Source organism: Saccopteryx leptura, chromosome 3 (genome assembly GCF_036850995.1).
Source record: "Saccopteryx leptura isolate mSacLep1 chromosome 3, mSacLep1_pri_phased_curated, whole genome shotgun sequence".
In the NCBI taxonomy this organism is placed as follows: Eukaryota; Metazoa; Chordata; class Mammalia; order Chiroptera; family Emballonuridae; genus Saccopteryx; species Saccopteryx leptura.
In genome coordinates, this window is record NC_089505.1 from 330,110,778 (window position 1) to 330,129,780 (window position 19,003).

General features: G+C 36.0%; 1 protein-coding gene across 2 annotated transcripts in view; it reads right to left on the reverse strand.

The window, feature by feature from the left end:
• Positions 1–19,003, reverse strand: part of VIRMA (vir like m6A methyltransferase associated) — an 82,399-nt gene that overhangs the window by 22,044 nt on the left and 41,352 nt on the right. For both annotated transcript variants that reach the window (XM_066379140.1, XM_066379139.1), the window contains exons 9-16: positions 16,232–16,723; positions 15,108–15,262; positions 12,649–12,731; positions 9,131–9,224; positions 8,445–8,989; positions 7,669–7,904; positions 6,944–7,196; positions 3,982–4,199 (exon numbers count right to left, since the gene is read on the reverse strand). In XM_066379140.1, coding sequence (XP_066235237.1) covers positions 3,982–4,199; positions 6,944–7,196; positions 7,669–7,904; positions 8,445–8,989; positions 9,131–9,224; positions 12,649–12,731; positions 15,108–15,262; positions 16,232–16,723 — 2,076 coding nt within the window. The remainder of the gene's footprint in view (positions 1–3,981; positions 4,200–6,943; positions 7,197–7,668; positions 7,905–8,444; positions 8,990–9,130; positions 9,225–12,648; positions 12,732–15,107; positions 15,263–16,231; positions 16,724–19,003) is intronic.

A 19,003-nucleotide genomic window follows, 5' to 3' on the forward strand; every position in this document is an offset into this window, starting at 1 on the left:
CATTACAACTAAAAGCAATGCAGAATCCTATCTTGGATCTTGGTATCGAAAAAGAGTATATTAATAAAAAAACTGGTAAAATCTAAATAAGTTCTGTATTTAGTCAACAGTATTATTATGCTAATGTTAGTTTTAGTTATGATAAGTAGTACAAAAATAAGATATTTCACATAAATGCAAGCTGAATGAAGGGTATATCTTAACTCTATATTATTGTTTATACAACTTACTTATAAAAGTACAAAATTATCTAAAAAAAATTTTTTTTAAGTGGGACCTGTCTTGCAGTTGTGAGGATTTTACGTAAAAGTATATAATGACCTGTTTATTAAAAAAAAGCTAGATAAGCTCTGACCAGGTGGATCAGTGGATACAGCACTGACCCAGCATGCCAGAGGACATGGGTTTGACTCCCATTCAGGGTATGTATGAGAAGCAAACAATGAGTACACAACCAAATGGAACTAAATGAGAAGAGTCGATGTTCCTCTCTCTCTCTCTTTCTCTCAAATCAATAGAAAAATTATAAAAAATAAAAGCCAGCCCTGGCCAGTTGGCTCAGCGGTAGAGCGTCGGCCTAGCGTGCGGAGGACCCGGGTTCGATTACCGGCCAGGGCACACAGGAGAAGCGCCCATTTGCTTCTCCACCCCTCCGCCGTGCTTTCTCTCTGTCTCTCTCTTCCCCTCCCGCAGCCAAGGCTCCATTGGAGCAAAGATGGCCCGGGTGCTGGGGATGGCTCTGTGGCCTCTGCCTCAGGCGCTAGAGTGGCTCTGGTCGCAACATGGCGACGCCCAGGATGGGCAGAGCATCGCCCCCTGGTGGGCAGAGCGTCACCCCATGGTGGGCGTGCCGAGTGGATCCCGGTCGGGCGCATGCGGGAGTCTGTCTGTCTCTCTCTGTTTCCAGCTTCAGAAAAATGAAAAAAAATAAAAATAAATAAAAAAATAATAATAAAAGCCAGATCATGTCTCTGGCTGGGTAGTTCAACTGTTTGGAGCACTATCCCAATACACCAAGGTTGCGAATCGATCCCTGGTCAGACCACACACAGGAATCAACCAATGAGTGCATGAATGTGTACAGCAACAGAGATCAATGTCTTTTTCTCTCTCAGAAGCTTAAAAAAAAAAAAGTCAGAGGTCAGATCATGTAATATATACTCTGCTCAAAACTTAATATGGTCCTCTGCTATGGCCCTTATAACTCTCCTCCCATTACTTTTCTGACAGTGTGCCCTATCATTTTTCTCCTTGTTCATTCACTCAAAGGGCAGTCACTGTGACCTCACAGCTGTTTCTCAAACATGTTAGGCATGCTATCTCCAATTGTTCTCCCCTAGCATATTAACATGCTGTAGTCCTCACCTCCTTTAGGTCCTGGTCTTTGTTCAAGGATCACCTTCTCAGTGAGGACTTCTCTAATCACCTCCTCTTATATCAAATGACAACTTGCACCCTCACTCTACTCACCATCTCACTGTCCCACTTTGTTTTTCTGTAACATACTATGTATATTGCTGATATATTTATGGTCTGTCTACCCCTAGTAGAATGAAAGCACCAAGAAAGTAAGGAATATTTTTAACTGAATCCCAGCACCTAGAACAGTGTCTGGCCCAGAGAACACATTCAACAAATATTTCTGGATGAAATGAATCTAGTATTCATTTTTATTCCTTCATAGTACAAATTTTGTATCAGGTTTCTAGTTGCTGGGGAGAGTGTAAAGACAGTCCTGCCTTCGTGTAGTTTATACTCTAGTAAGGGAGACAAACAAATAAGCAATAAATCTATATATAATGTATATAAAAATCTATATAACATATATAGCACTTTATAATATCCAACAGTATAAATATAGTGAAAAATATAGAGAGGGATAAGAAATGAGGACACAAAGTATAGGCTATTTTAGACAGGTATTTAGATAGGAAACATTTATACACACACCTGAGCAAATGAGGAAATAAGTACTAGAAGGATGTAGAGGAAAACATTTCAGGGGGAAAAAAGCCTGCAGATAGAAATAAGTTTCATAAGGAGCAAAACAAAGAATAAAAGAGCTATAAAATAAGTCAAAGAAATGAGCAAGGACTAAACTGTATAAAGCCTCAAAGATTGAGAGTAGATTTTATTTGGAGTGCAAGTGGAAGTCATCAAAAGAATTTAAGCAAAACAATGACATGTATCTGTTTACAAAGATCAGTCTGAGTGCTGAGAAAATGGATTTTAGGAGGACAATAGTGGAGGCAAGGAGAAGAGATTGGGGGTTATTCCAATGGGAAATTCAAGAAATAATAGTGATCACACCTCGGCCTTTTGGCTAAGATCAAGTGTGAAGAAATAATAGTGAGCCTGACCAGGTGGTGCCACAGTGGATAGAGCGTCAGACTGGGACGCAGAGAACCCAGGTTCGAGACCCCAAAGTTGCCAGCTCGAGTGCAGGCTCATCTGATTTGAGCAAGGCTCACCAGCTTGAGCCCAAGGTCGCTGGCTTGAGCAAGGGGTCACTCGATCTGCTGTAGCCTCCCTTCCCCCGTCAAGGCACATATGAGAAATCAATCAATGAACAACTAAGGAGCCGCAACAAAGAACTGATGTTTCTCATCTCTCTCCCTTCCAGTCTGTCCCTCTCTCTGACTCTCTCTGTCTCTGCCACAAAAAAAAAAAAAGAAAAAAAAAAAGGAAATAATAGTGAAAGGGATAAGGGTGGCAACTATGAAGGTGAAAAAAAATGAAGAATCAAGATTTTAGTATACTTGGGTAGATGGTGATAACATTTACTGGGATAAGCAAGACAGAAATATTTGAAGCAAACATATCAAGAGCTCTGCTTTAGATCTGCCCAGTTTGAGAAGCCCATTAGAGAGTCAAGTAGAGATGTCAAATAGATAAATGGGTTACTTGGGACTTCACAGAAAGATCAGCGCCAAAGGGAGAAAAGAGGAGGTTAAGATAACTTAGGAAAACATTACAGATTTAAAAAGGACCAGAACATAAATCTAGCAAAGCCAAAAACATTACATATGATGCTATGTCAAAGGCATATAAAGGGTATTTGTGATAGCACCTAACCCAGCCAGTAATGGAAGGATCAAGTAAAGCGTTTTGGCTTTCTTGGAAGTGCAGTGTATAAAGTGAGTTTTAAAAGACATAGAATAAATATTCAGACTACAGGAAAAAGATCATTCAAGTAAAACTTAAAGACTTTGATAAAACACTGGAAAATGGGGAAGAAAGGAGAAAAATGTGGATATTCAGAGGGTAGTATCAACTAAAAAAGAAAATACAGGAGAGGAGACAGGTTTATCAGGACAAAGCAGTGGAGAAGGTAGGAGATAGCATGTAACCGCAACAAACACAGTAGTTGGAACTTAACTATTCAACCAATGTTTCAAGAATTAATAAGAAACACAAATACACGTTTCCTCTTCCTTTCTATCTCATAACCCTACATACTTCTACAAATTCCACAGGATATCTACATAATAGCCAGTGTAAAGGAAAAAATGAAGGCATAGACAGAGCAGAAATTATATTTGAGAGACTGAGCAGCATGAGGTTTATATAATTTCAAATTAATTTCCTTTCCACCATTCCTCTAGAAATAAAAAATACAGAATCGGGACTTTCAGCTTTTAAGAGTCCATAATATCACATTATCATCACCTTTGAAAAACTAGGGTAAATATATCAACAAAACAAAAATCTTAAAAACATGAATATCCTTGGAACAGTAAGATTTCCTTAAATACTCTAAGATGCCCATATTAACTTGTCTATCCAATTTACATTTTCAATCTTGAAGATTTTAATATTAGCATATTCCATTGCTAACAAATCTTTTCCATAAATATAAAATTTCTCCACATGAAAGAAATCATACCTTCAACCTTCTATAAAAGCTATGAATTAGTTAATATGGGGGTGACAGAGTGAAAAATTAAACATGAAAGTATATTAAGTTAGAGAAAACATTACCTTTTTAAATGAAATAATCCATAATCATGCTCTGCAAGAAACATCATTGTTCTGACACATGTCAGTAAACAGTTATAACTGCTCTCAGAATTAGCTAGCACAGCCAGTAGAGAGTCACAGATTGAAGTCATTAATTCTTTGTTTGGTAGAGAATTGGAGAGCTGCTCTAGTTCAGAAATAGAACCTTCAGAAGAGTTTGGCAAAATAAGTGCAATATCCTGTGAGGGAGGAAGGAAATAGGAAAAAACAATTTTTAAAAATGATTTTCATTATCATTTAGCATTTTTATTTCAGAAAAACAAAGCATTTAGTACTTAGTAATTATCTCATCAAAATATTGTTACAGTCCCATCCTAAACATAGATTCAAACACATTAAGATTCAAACACATTAAGAACAAAGAAGTCATTATGCTGTCCTATAGAAGTTAATACAAGAATACAAACCTAAAGAAATGAACTAAATACTTTACTTCACAGTATTTTTACTTTAAAAGAACATTTTAAAAATTTCTTCCTTTTGTACTACACTGAGTGTAGTTTGCATCCTCAACTGGTTAAGTGAATTACTTTTGGTACTAAAATATTTAAATCACTGAATTAGTACTTCATTTGAATATTTTAAAATTTATAAAGAAACCATTCAGAAAAATAAATTTTAATAAATACATCCATATTGGAATTTAAAACATCACATAAGGGGGATGGATGGAGCAAATAAACTTTTAAATACAACCCTATAACTAAATACTTTCTTCTAGCTTTTATATAGTTTAAAATTCAGGTTTTTCAATATTAAGCCAGTTCAGCTAACAATAACTAAAAACCCACTACTCTTTTTTAGAACTGGATTTTACAGGAACACTTTTAGGTATGTCTCATCATCCTTAATAACTTCAATATACTGCAAATTAGTATCCAATTTAGATTAAAACTGTAAAATAAAGCTAGAATTAGAAGGGAAATATAACAATTGAAGCCAAGAATATCCATGTGATCAAAGCAACTAGGATGTGCATAGTGCTCTTCAGCATGGTCATAAAAGCTAACATGGATTATATAACAAACACCAGTCAAATAGGCATTTTGAGGTATAAGAACTTAAAATATACTTCTACCAGGTCCAAAACTATTTTTCACCAGGTGCTCATTTTATAAAAACAAGTCATACAAAAATGGTTTCTACTTCAGTGTTAAAATGTAAACAAACTGAATTTTTGTTAGCTAGAAAAAGATAATCTTCCAATTTAAAAATATTCTACCTAAAAAAACACACCTGATGACATAGCAGGAGCATTTTGACAAACTAGAATGAGATTGGACATAAAATTCTCCAAAGCTCCCAATCACAATAGACTGTTCAAGTTAAAACAATTTCATTAAATTGTAGAACTATAAACTGGGAATCAATAATATAGACAGCAGGGAGAGCTGACTACTACTTTTACTCAGCATCTATAAGCACAGTAGTCTGAAAAAGTCTAAAACTGTACTAGCCTTCAAAAACAGTCCAAACTGAGTATTTCTCAGCCATAAAAAATAAAACTGGGCCCTGGCCAGTTGGCTCAGCAGTAGAGTACTGGCCCAGTGTGTGGAAGTCCCAGGTTCAATTCCTGGTCAGGACACACAGGAGAAGCGACTGTTTGCTTCTCTGTCCCCCCTTCTATCTCTCTCTCTTTCCCTCTCACAGCCATGGCTCAGTTTGGGCAAGTTGGCCCCAGGAAGCTGAGGATGGCTCCATGGCCTTGCCTCAGGTGCTAAAAATAGCTCAGTTGCCAAGCAAAAGAGCAGTGGCCCATGATGGGCATAGCATCACCTGGTAAGGGGCTTGCTGGGTGGATCCAGGTTGGGGCACATGCATGTGGGAGTCTGTCTCTACCTCCCGCCTCTCACTTAATTAAAAAAATAAATGAAACTTTGATGATGTTTGCAACATGGATGGAGTTAAAGAGTATAATGCTAAATGAAGTCAGAAAAAGACAAATATTATATGACTTCATTTATATGTGGAATCAAAAAAAATAATGAACAAACAAAACAGAAACAAACTCACAGATACAGAGAACACTTGGATGGTTGCTGGGTGGAATGAGAGTTTAGGGGATGGGTGAGAAAGGGAAGGGATTAAGAAGTACAAATCGCCAGTTATAAAAACAGTCACGGGACATAAGGTCATCATAGGAAACAGCCAATAATATTGTAATGACTATGTATGGGGTCAGATGGGTACAACACTTAATCAGGGTGATCATTCTGTAAGTTATGTGAATGTCTAATCACCATGTTGTGAAACTAATATAATAAACTGTATGCCAATTGTATTTTTAAAATATTTTTTTTTTTAATTTTTTTTTTTTTAATTTATTCATTTTTAGAGAGGAGAGAGAGAGGGTGAGAGACAGAGAGAGAGAGAGAGGAGAGAGACAGAGAGAGAGAAGGGGGAGGAGCTGGAAGCATCAACTCCTATATGTGCCTTGACCAGGCAAGCCCAGAGTTTCGAACCGGCAACCTCAGCATTTCCAGGTTGACGCTTTACCCACTGCGCCACCACAGGTCAGGCGTATTTTTAAAATATTTTAATACATTAAAAAAAAAAGTCCTAACAGGAAAACATGGTATTAAACCAATCACAAAGTTTTAAAATTCAAGAATGAACTGGTATATAATATAATAAGAAAAATGAACATACTAGACATAATTAACCCCAAATAATACTGTGGCACATAAAGCAACCTATCCAAGAACACAATCTCATAAAGAAAAGAACTCTCAGAGAAACCTGTGAAGTACAAACCCAAAGGAAGCTTTGAAGCACCAAACCATTTTATTGCTGGTTCCTAGTAAAATTTATATCCCTAAACAACAGGACTAATAAAATAGGTAAGATCTCCTCATTCACAGCTAAGAGTTACATCAACAGCTTTTAGACACACACAGAGAATTTATGAAGTATCTATAAATACCTGATCACAGAGAGACTGTAAAATGGACGCGATATATTCAACACACTGTTGGCAAATAATGCTGTCTCCAGGAGATCGCACCAAAGCTAACAGATCCTGGAATATCTCTGCATATTTTTCATCACCTTTAATAGTTCCATTAATTAGGTGCAAAATAGCTAATTTACAAGCTTTGTGTGAAGCCAGTGCATCAAGAAGAGCAAGCAACCTGGTGGTTTGGCTAGTATACTGTTTTTCTTTATCTTCTGAAGTGCTGAAATAAAATCAATCTAGTTAGTAAACAAAGTTCTTGACTTTAAGGCATTATTTAACTAATATTTATTTTTTAAAACATATCTACTTACAATAATTTTGTATAAAACATTCCATTTCTTGGATATGACAACTCTGGAATTTTATATATAATTACTATAAAATTTTATTAAAAATTTTTATAAATTTAGGTTTTCAGTAATGTATTTTCTAAATCAGAAAACTTTATGATTCACCTTTCACACATCCAAAATCAAGACTTTCAAGTCAATCTGCATATGAATTAAAATCTTCTAAATAAAAATATCCTATATATACTCATATATATATACATATAGGTGTGTATATTTGTAGGTATATATCTTATCTGTGCATTCTAAACCCTGGTTAGAATACATTTTTTTAGATACATTCTAAAAAAATGTATCTGTAGAATAACTTGAGGAAAAAATTTTAATGCAAAATGAAAATACCTTTGCAAGTCTTCTACAATCAAATCCAACACAGTTCTCATAATCAGAAGTGCAGTAGGTGAGGCAAGGTCACACAATTGAACACAAATACGCCGTAACATATGTTGAATGGGCTGGCAAGTTGTGCCAGAGAAAGAGCGAACTATTTCTTGGAGCAACTTTGCTTGAACATGAAGGTGCATGCTCCACAATTTTCGGGTGTTGAGTGCCACTGATATATCATGTGGCTCAATAACCTGTTAAAAAAGTATAATGTATGTGTTCGTAGATTTTTTAATATTTATTTAGTCACAGAAACTGTTCATGAAGAATTACTATGAAAAGCACATCTTTACGCATGCTGAAAACATTTAAGATGCTTAAAACACCTATCATACAATTAAACGTTTGTTTGAATTCATTGCATCTAAAAAATCTTATTGTTCTCAGGATAACAGTCAGTAGAGCAGAGTCCATTGGTGAAGCAACCTAGTTAATGGAAAATTCTAACACATGATAAGGAGAAAAAAAGGGTTTAAAAATAACAAAAGTACAAGTATACATAACAGCATAATAAAATTCATGTTAACAAAAATTTATTTAAAATGTTACCCGCCGTTATTTCCTAAATGACCGACTTGCTTCAGTTTTATCTCACCCTCACCAGTTATTTTATGTCTTTTTTAGGGGAAAAGAATGAGGGTTGCTTTTGTTTTTGTTTGTTTTAACAAAATCACTGCTTTTAAAAGAGCATTACTGCCATCATTTATAAGATGCATGTTATATGGAAGTGATACCTGAGTTGTTTGCATGGGCAATGGTAGAGGCAGCAGCTCTGAAAGGAGTATAAGTCCAGAAAAAAATCCTTCAGGAACCTTCAAGATTGAAGAAAGAACTTCTTTTAACATTAAAGACCAAGTATTATTGGCCAGAGTCTCTTCTGAGATTGTGAGTTTTTCATTAACTCCTTGTGTAAAAGTTAGTAAGATATCAATAATATCATTCTGAATTTTCTGTTCATCACTATCCAAACGACCTGAGAGGGGGATAGAGCACAGGAGCATGTGTAAAGTCACAAGTGCTGAAGGAACACGCATATCCTTAAACTCAAAGGAGCCACCTCTCAGGAGTTCTGTTAACATAGTTTTAAGAAGAGTGAGTGTGCAGCGAGCCATTGAAATAGTAGTAACTCTGTGAAGGATAGTCCCCATGTTGACATGTAGCCTCCAAGGCTGAGTCAAAATACTGTTCAATTTTTGCAGAACCCGAATAAAGGTGTCCATTCCTTCAGCTGAAAAAAGCTGAATAACAGCAAGATTCCATTTCAGGTCTTTCTGTTGACCTTTATATAGAATAAAAGGAAAAGGAAAATCAATTACTTATATGTTAATAATCAGTTAAGATTTTAGAATATTTTATTTAATAAATGATATTCATATGAGGCTTAAAAAATGGTAGTTGTTAAGTAGAGTAGCCACATTACCTTCAACAGGGGGTGGTGGGCATGCCACATTACAAAGAACACGTAAAGCAGTGGTAAGGCCAACTCCTTCTGGAGTCATCAAGTTATCAATATTCTTTAAAAATAAAAATAAACAAGTTTAATTTCTTGGTACCTGTCAGATCAAGAAAAAATCCCAGAGAAGGCATTAGTTAAAAATGTGAATTTCAAAAAACAAAATGAGTTTCAAGTTTACTTAAAAATTTTAAGTACATTTAAAACATGAAGCTAATAAAGTCTATAAAGGTTATCTGAACTTTGGTATATGATGTATCATATGATATTATATAAATAAAATGAATAATTGCAAAGTAAAGCATAATGAAAAGTACTACACCAAAGGTAGCATATAGAAATGTTTGAAACTCTCTGTATGAAGAATTTAAATCCGCTTTCTATACATCATCTGTCCCAAAAATTAAACAATGACTCTGATTTTACAAAGCTCTATAAGCAATAAACCTCTTTCAAAACTGAAGAAGCAACAGGAAATGTTTTAGTACATAACATGCATTTTTTAAAAAAGCAGATACCCCAGGAGTCCAGTTATGAAGGTCAGTCAGGGCAGTGGTCGGCAAACTCATTAGTCAACAGAGCCAAATATCAACAGTACAGTGACTGAAATTTCTTTTGAGCACCAAATTTTTTAAACTTAAACTATATAGGTAGATACATTGTTATTAACGTAATTAGGGTACTCGTAAGTTGGCCTTTGCTAAACACTCAAGGGGCCAAAGAGCCACGTGTGGCTCACAAGCTGAGGTTTGCTGACCAAGGAGTTGCAGGGGTCCTCAAACTACCGCATGAGGCCCCTGAGGCCATTTATCTGGCCCTCACCACACTTCTGGAAGGGGCACCTTTCATTGGTGGTCAGTGAAAGGAGCATAGTTCCCACTGAAATACTGGTCAGTTTGTTGATTTAAATTTACTTGTTCTTTATTTTAAATATTGTATTTGTTCCCGTTTTGGTTTTTTACTTTAAAATAAGATATGTGCAATGTGCATAGGGATTTGTTCAGAGCTTTTTTTTTTATAGTCCGGCCCTCCAACGGTCTGAGGGACAGTGAACTGACCCCTTGTGTAAAAAGTTTGGGGATCCCGGAGTTAGGGCATAGTAAGAAGGAAAAAATTTGCAGTTGCCTATGTCCTTAGCACTTGCCGATGTCATGTTTCCTGGAAACAAATAGTTAAGCTTAAATTTCTTTTTTGTAATTTCTACAGAATAGCATATATAAATGGTTAAAAAAATTTTAAGAAATAACATTTTTAAATGTTACTATTTCAACTTCTAAATCTCAGAGGAGAAACTTAAAGTAATTCATAGTTATACACCTTAGATTATCTTTTCCTCTAATTTCTTCTTTGTTGCCTCTAATTTTTTCTTTGTTGCCTTTCAATAATTCCACAAATTACATAAGGCAGCAAGGAGCCACAGAGTAAAATTTCAGTCTTAGAATAACTGTTTTAGATTATCTTGGAATGAGAGTCACTTATAATAACTATAATTAATGGGAAAAGGATTTACATAAAAATAAAAAATCTTTTACTTACAGCATGTAATTCAGATTTCTAGAACTAAATTTCTTTTTGCTTAAACACTTTTACCCAGGCTATCTGATATTTATCTGATACCTTATATATTCTCCTGACCATGCACAAGTACCCCAAACACAGGACCATCTAAATTTACAGGACACTATTGTACTGCTAAATTAAAAGACTGACTATAACAAAAAGCTATAGATGGTCATCTGAGACACAGAGTAAAGAATAAAGAAGAATATGATGGTACCACAGAGGTAAAAGTACTCTCAGGAGAGATGGAGTAAAAGAAGGTAAGAGCAGACAACTCAGTCAAGAAAACTCTGAAGCAGATAAACCCAAATCATACTTTGTTGTTTTCTCCCCCAAGTCTAAAACATTTAATTTAAACTATGGATTTATATGCTTTATACAATTATAAGCTCAATGTTTTAGCCCTGGCCAGTTGGCTCAGTGGTAGAGCGTTGGCCTGGTGTGCTGAAGTTCCGGGTTCGATTCCCGGCCAGGGCACACAGGAGAGGCGCCCATCTGCTTCTCCACCCCTCCCCCTTCTCCTTCCTCTCTGTCTCTCTCTTCCCCTCCTGCAGCCAAGGCTCCATTGGAGCAAAGATGGCCCGGGTGCTGGGGATGGCTCCTTGGCCTCTGCCCCAGGCGCTAGAGTGGCTCTGGTCGCGACAGAGCGACACCCCGGATGGGCAGAGCATCGCCCTCTGGTGGGCGTGCCGGGTGGATCCCGGTCGGGCGCATGTGGGAGTCTGTCTGACTACCTCCCCGTTTCCAGCTTCAGAAAAATACAAAATAAATAAATAAATAAATAAATAAATAAATAAATAAATAAAATAAAATAATAATGTTTTTAGGCATAATTCAATGTTTTTTATTAAGCTTTTTAATTTGTATTAACATATATAGACTCAAGTATCCCACTCAATATAATACCCTCACCTCCAACATACCCCCATCACACCCACTTTACCCCCTCCCTGACTCCCTTCCCTCCCCTCTGGGATTTGCTGTCCTGTTATCTGTATCTATGTGTTATGTATATATAATTTCATTAACCATTAACCCCTTCTCCTTCTCTGACACCGTCCCCTAATTCTCCAAATGGTACTTCATTGTTGGGTCAGAATAGCAAAAGATTAGACAATATATTACACACACTTCAACTCCAAGACTAAAATGGTTTACACACACACACACACACACACACACACACACACAGACACACACACACTACATACACATAGCTCATCTGTTAAATGTCCCTTCTGTCCCCTAACATAAAACTTCCTATGCATCTAGGAACGTACATGCCCTCAATGTACATGCATACACATTCTATTAGTTAATGAGCAAAAAACATTTTTTTAATTCCAAAACAATGCAATGATTTTAATAAATTTTTATTATGAATTACTTGAATTATATATAAAATTTTAAATTATTGTAGTATTGTGAATTTTATGATTTTTGTCTTTTATGAATTATTTATATTGCAGATTTGACCATCCCAAATTAACAAACAGTAGAACTACTCCCCATCGCAATTACCTGGAATTGACTCCATCAATTTTCACCTAAAAATTTTGTGGGAAATTCTTTTTCACTAAAGTTTAACAAAGTATTATATATGTTCTCATAGTATTTAAGTTTAAATTACTTTTGTAAATGTTATAAAAATGGTAGGTCATATTATTCTAAATTGATTTGAGAGGAAAAATAGGACAGAATCTGGTAGTGGAAAGCAGTAGAATACAGGAGGTTGTATAATGTATATTCATATATATATACACAATCACACACCGACCTACATTCATTTACCAATCTGTACCCACAAATCAAGTAAATTAAGCAGTACATTTAACAATTACTACATCATCTACCCAAGTGATTTAATGCATTACTATATATTATCATACAGTTCATATAATTGGGCACTTTCAAGTTTTACTTACCTGTTTAACATATTCAATTAGGTTTGGGATGCAGTTAATTTCAAATCTAAGGTTTTTCAGAGGTTCAAGCCACTTGCCAAGTTCTTAAAAACAAAGAGTAATTTATAATATAGTATTTAAATATAAGAGCCTTTATAACAAAGGAAATAAAGGTACTCTTTTCCAAAGAAAAACATTACCAGATCCATATTGATTTCAATAATCTAAATTTCACACAGGGATAAACTTGCTTCGTTCATTAAACAAACTTTAAAATAAATGTTCTACTATACTGGTTGAGAAATAAGAAGTGACCATCTTAGTATTTGGTTTCTGAAAACTTAAACATTTACATGCTTAAACAAGACAATCTAATTAAATTGTTTTTGCAGCATTAAATAAATTTTAAACAAAACTGACTGCTTATAAACTAATACCACAGTTTATTCACCTAATGCTGTCACTGCCTCCCACTCTAAAAACAAGCATGCTCAAAATGTATTAATTTCTGCCTGACCTGTGGTGGCTCAATGGATAAAGTGTCGACCCAGAACGCTGAGGTAACTGGTTCGAAATCCCCAAGGTCGAGGTTGCGGGCTCACTGACTTGAGTGCAAGATCATCAACATGATCCTGTCACTGGTTTAAGCCCCCAACCCCCACAATGAAGGCATGTATGGGAAGCAAGGAATGCACAACTAAAGTGAATCAACTACAAATTGATGCTTCTCATGCTCTCCTCCCTTTCTCTCTCTCTCTCCCTTACTCTCTAATAAAATAAAATACATTTTTAAATGTATTAAGCTCTATAAGAATCAAACCCATGGGAGGGACAGTTACTCTAACAAGATCAAGCCCATGTGAGGGACATTTATTGAGTGCCCTTTCCCTTAATATATTCTTTCATTTTCCTAATTAGCCTTTATAAAATTAAAAGTACACTATCAGCCCAAAATAATAGCAAACTTTCTTTATGAAGCAAACACAAAATATAACACAACTGAATTCAATACTTTCCTAGAAACTATGGAAAACACCTATACTTTATCAATAATTGTTTAAAAGTATTCTAATACAAAAAGTAGTATACCAGAGTTTAAGATACTTTACAGGAATGACTAAAGGAAACTAAAAATTGTCATGTCTTCCTTGGTTCTATCTACAAGACTCCATGACAATTATGACTGTATACATCTGAGTATTTCTCCTAGACATTTTTAACTCTTGCACATACACAGAATATATTGCTCAAATGAAAACATAAGGAGTAGTAAAACAAATACAAATGTGCCCATCACCCAGAATAAGTAGTACTGTAGAGCAAGAATACATTTGAGGATGCTGTGTGCCTTCCTTTTACAAAGGCATACTTCAGGAAAAAGTTTATTTCCAGTTTGAAAGTTGAGTTTACTACTCAATTTTTACTGGTGGTATCACATATAAAATTTAGGATTAAAAAGAAAAAAAGCCAAACATTATTTACAATATTTACTCAATGTTATCAAATTTTCTACTTGGTAAAGTCAGCAAGCCAGGAACCAAAATAAAATAGTAAAAAAACTTAATAAGATATCTTAAACTTTTCAAGACTGCCCACATAAAGTTTGCCATAAACTTCATTCAACACATTTATATATATACTTTAGAATATAACATTCATATTCATTATTCTTCATTTTTAAGGACTGCATGTGTTATTCACCACAAATGGTTAAGGTCTGATTAAGTATAAGTACTTAAAACAGTGTTGTACTTAGAAATACATATATAGAAAAAGAGAACACATATGCAAACTGTATACAAAAGAAAATTTTTTTTTTTTAGAGAGAGAGACAGAGAGAGGAACAGACAGGGACTGACTGACAGGCAAGAAGAAAAGAGAGATGAGAAGCATCAATTCTTTGCTGTGGCACCTTAGTTGTTCACTGACTGCTTTCTCATATGTGACTTGACCAGGGGGCTATAGCACAGCAAGTGACCCCTTGCTCAAGCCAGCAACCTTGGACTAAAGCCAGCGATTTTGGGCTTCAAACCAGTGACCTCTGGGCTCAAGCCAGTGACCATGCGGTCATGTCTATGATCTTGGGGTCATGTCTATGATCCTACGCTCAAGCCAGCGACCTCTCAGGGTTTCGAACCTGGATCTTATGTGTCTCAGTCCAATGCTCTATACACTGTGCCACCACCTGGCCAGGCCAAAATGAATTTTTGAGTTTGTCTTTAAACTACTTCTTCCATTTTGATTAGCAATTTCAACTAACTCAATTTCCATGACTTTCCAGCAAAAGCTACTTCCAGCAATTTCCTAAAAAACTTTTTAAGAACATCACATAAAATACCTTCATAAAAGGTACTTTCAGGGAGTTAAAAACAGCATATTACTAAGTATATTATCAAAATATAATAAAGTATTAATTACAGATATTCAGAGGCTTTTTCCTTCACCTATCATAAATGCTTAAAATAACTCAAGTACCATACCTTGCAATTTAGCATTATTTTCATCTGCTTTACAAAGCTTCAAGAGAGATGCTGCATGATGTTCTAGCATTTGGACATCACTGGAAGACTGAACCACCACCAAAATAAGTATACATGCATAATTATAAGCTACTGACTTCTTAGACTTGGAATCACTGAAACAAAATAAGATTTTAAAGTTTTTGGCACAAAACCATTTTTTCATGAAAAATTTTAAACATTTTTTTCTACATGGTTTAAAGAGACCAAGGAGTTTTACAATGAAACCTGAGTAATTTCCGCAAGACAAAAAATAACATTTTAAATTTCACCTCCAATTCACCTAAAAACACTACTTAAAAGTATATAAACAAAGCATGTGTATCACAATGGAAAGTGAAATTCTATTAAGAAAGATGATCAGAAGAATGAAATACTAACAAATATACTTCATTAGCAATGAAAGATTAGAAAGTACACTTCATTGGTCTCCTTTAAAATGTTTGTCTACTCTGGGTATATAGTAATAAGCATGATGAATCAGTCTAGTAGCATTATTATTCAATCTTCTGATAAGATACAGCTCAATACAGAAACCACTGTTTTCTGCCTTTCCCTAAAAGACTCATCACTCAAGGAATCATACTGAGACCCCACTGTGAGGCCAGTTACCTGGATGCCAAGAAGAGCATGTTTCTCTGCTCATACGCTAAAACCTTCTGCCCTACTGGACAGGCCTTGAAAATTATTACCATTCCCAATCCCCCCACCCAGTCAAATCACATCTGAAACTAGAGCACCATCAATAGTATTTAGAGAGAAGACAGCAAGATAGGCCTCATTACACTTAAGATATATACTCCTGTACCTTAGGATTTCCCTTGACCCAAATTAGCAGGAGCACCACAGTTGCAATCCTTGTCAACACCATGGGGTACCAGGAAGAAGCTGCTAAAAGATCCCCCTCATTGCTTCATAGCTACATTTTTAATTTTTAGATTTCTGTCATTCTAATCCTTAAATTAGTAAGTTATGTTAAGCAAAAAAAAAAATTATAGTTTTTACTTTCCAAGCAATACCTTTTAAACAACTAGCCCATTAGCAGTTTTCCAATATAATAGAAAACTTAAAAAGTAGGAAATTACCCTAAGGCTTCTTTGGAATAGTACTCCATTAGAGTAATAAGACTTTGGAGATTTTTCTCAAGACTGAAAACATGGCCAACAGCTGATCTTCCCACAGGATTAAAAGTAATCAAATAAAGATTGTGAAGGGTTCCCAAGAGATCTGAATGGTCAGTTTCTTCACTGGAAGTACAACGCTGAAAATGGTTGAACAGTTCTGTAATACACTGCAATGTTTGTGTTGAGTCCTGTAGCCACAAGGCAAATGCATCATCAATAACACCATCCGATTGGAGACCTTCCTCTTCATCTTGATCATAAAGGTGACATAAAGCTCGGATCAACAAATTTGTTGCTTCATATTCTGACATAAAAAACAGAAGACCCTTTTGTGACTGTGCAAGAAACTTTAAAACATCTTTTGTGGCCTGCAGCACACCAGGATGGGCACTTGTTACTGGGACTGACAGAAGCAAGGTAACCAACTCCAAGAAGTGGTGACTGTGAAGATACCTGTAGAAAAATTAATTGATATGTTAAGTCAGTACAAAACATTCTTCATTTATTCAGCAGTCTTTAGACAGGAGAGGTAAAAATTTTCATGGTTATAATTCTTATCCTCAGCATTATGTATCTTTAACTAAAAACATAATGTGAGTAGCAAGTCTTCTCTCCACTATGCCAAACGAACATGAAAAGTTCTGTGAGGCTTTTTCCTAGCTAGCACTCAAAAGATGTTGAATAAATATTGACAAATTTTCTCTTTCCAGGATCTACCCTGACTTTAAATTCTGGGCCTTCTTTCCAGGCTATGTATCAAATGCTTCTTTTTCACCATGGTCCTAACTATCCTTGGCATATCTCAATTAATGTATATAGAAAAATATAGGACATGTACTATAAAAAATATACCGCATTTTTTCGCTGCATAAGACGCACCCCCCCCCAAAGGGGAGGGGAAAATGCCCATGTATCTTATAGAGCGAAAAATACGGCATTTTATTAAATATTTTAACACACCATTTGGTTCAGAATATGTTTTTTCTTATTTTCCTCCTTAAAACCCTAGGTGTGCCTGACCATGCGGTGGCACAGTGGATGGAGTGTCGGACTAGGATGCGGAGGACCCAGGGTCAAGACCCCGAGGTCACCAGCTTGAGTGCAGGCTCATCTGGTTTGAGCAAAGCTCATCAGCTTAGACCCAAGGTCTCTGGCTAGAGCAAGGGGTTTCTCGGTCTGCTGTAGCCCCACGGTCAAGGCACATATGAGAAAGCAATCAATGAACTAAGGTGTCACAACGAAAAACGATTGATGCTTCTCATTTCTCTTCGTTCCTGTCTGTCTGTCCCTATCTCTCTATCTCTCTGTCTCTGTAAAAAACAAAAAAACAAACTCCTAGGTGTGTCTTATGGTCAGGTGCGTCTTATGGAGCAAAAAGTATGGTATACTATATTCAGATTTACTATAGGTAGTATATCTAAATTAGTACTTCTAGAGGAAAAAAAATCAAATTACCAACTTTTAGTATTTGACTACTTCATACTACTATACATAGCAATTTTTAAAATCTTTTTATCAAATCCAAGAACCATTTTTAGCATTCATAGCTGTACAGAAAAATATGAATTTACTGAACACCCCAAAATAGACACAATTGATAAGAATATTTTTGTTGTCCTAAAATAACTCTACACTCCATCTATTCATGCCTTCCTCCTTGCCAACTCCTAGCAATCACTGATCTTTTTTACTGTCTCCATAGTTTTGCCTTTTCCAGAATGTCATATATAGTTAGAATCACACAGTATAAAATTTCCTCTTCAATCATATTATTGTTTAAATTCAGGCTTCTGTTTCATAATAAACACCCTTGGTAACTTATTACTATAATGGCAACCAAAACTCTCAAAAAGACAAAAACTCCGTAATTACTATGCTCTAAGAACATCATTAATCACCTTATTCAGAACACAGTTAACATGACAGGCCTGACTGCTTATTCTTATAACGAACTGTTTGCAAAGTTGACTCTTGGCTGATATCTGGGAACTTGGATTTTGGGAATGTTCCTACAGCCCAACTGATAAGAATACTCACTGTGCCTAAACTCTTTATGCAAATAATCTGTAATTTACCCTAAATATAAGCTTTCTTTCTGGGAGTCTGGAACTCTAGTACATGCTACGTATTAGAGGTCTATCTATGTGGCTGGCAATCACCCAATAATAAGCTTGGAGGATGAGATTCTAATGAGCTTCCACAGTAGGCAACACTTCACACATGTTGTCACAATTTGTTTCTAGAGAACTAATTAGGTCCTGTTTGAGTACACTTGGAGAGGACTCTGTAAGCTTATGACTGGTTCCCCAGACTTCTCCCTATGTACTTTCTTCTTTTTCTGATTGTGCTTTGTATCCTTTTATGGTAATAAATCATAGTTGTGAGTACAACACTGAGTCCTGTGAGTTCTAGCAAACTTGGGGGTGATCCTGGAGAACATAACACAGGACATTAAGAGTCTTGGCCCTGGCCACTTGGATCAGTGGTAGAGCATCAGCCCGGCGTGTGGATGTCCCAGGTTCAATTCCCTGTCAGGGCACATAGGAGAAGCGACCATCTGCTTCTCCACCTCTCCCCTCCCGCCCCCCTCCCGCTCCTACAACTAAGGCTTGATTCCAGCAAACTGGCCCTGGGCACTGAAGATGGCTCCAGTGGCCTCTGCCTCAGGTGCTAAAAATAGCTTGGTTACCTAGCAACAGAGCAATGTCTCAGATGGACAGAACATTGCTCCAT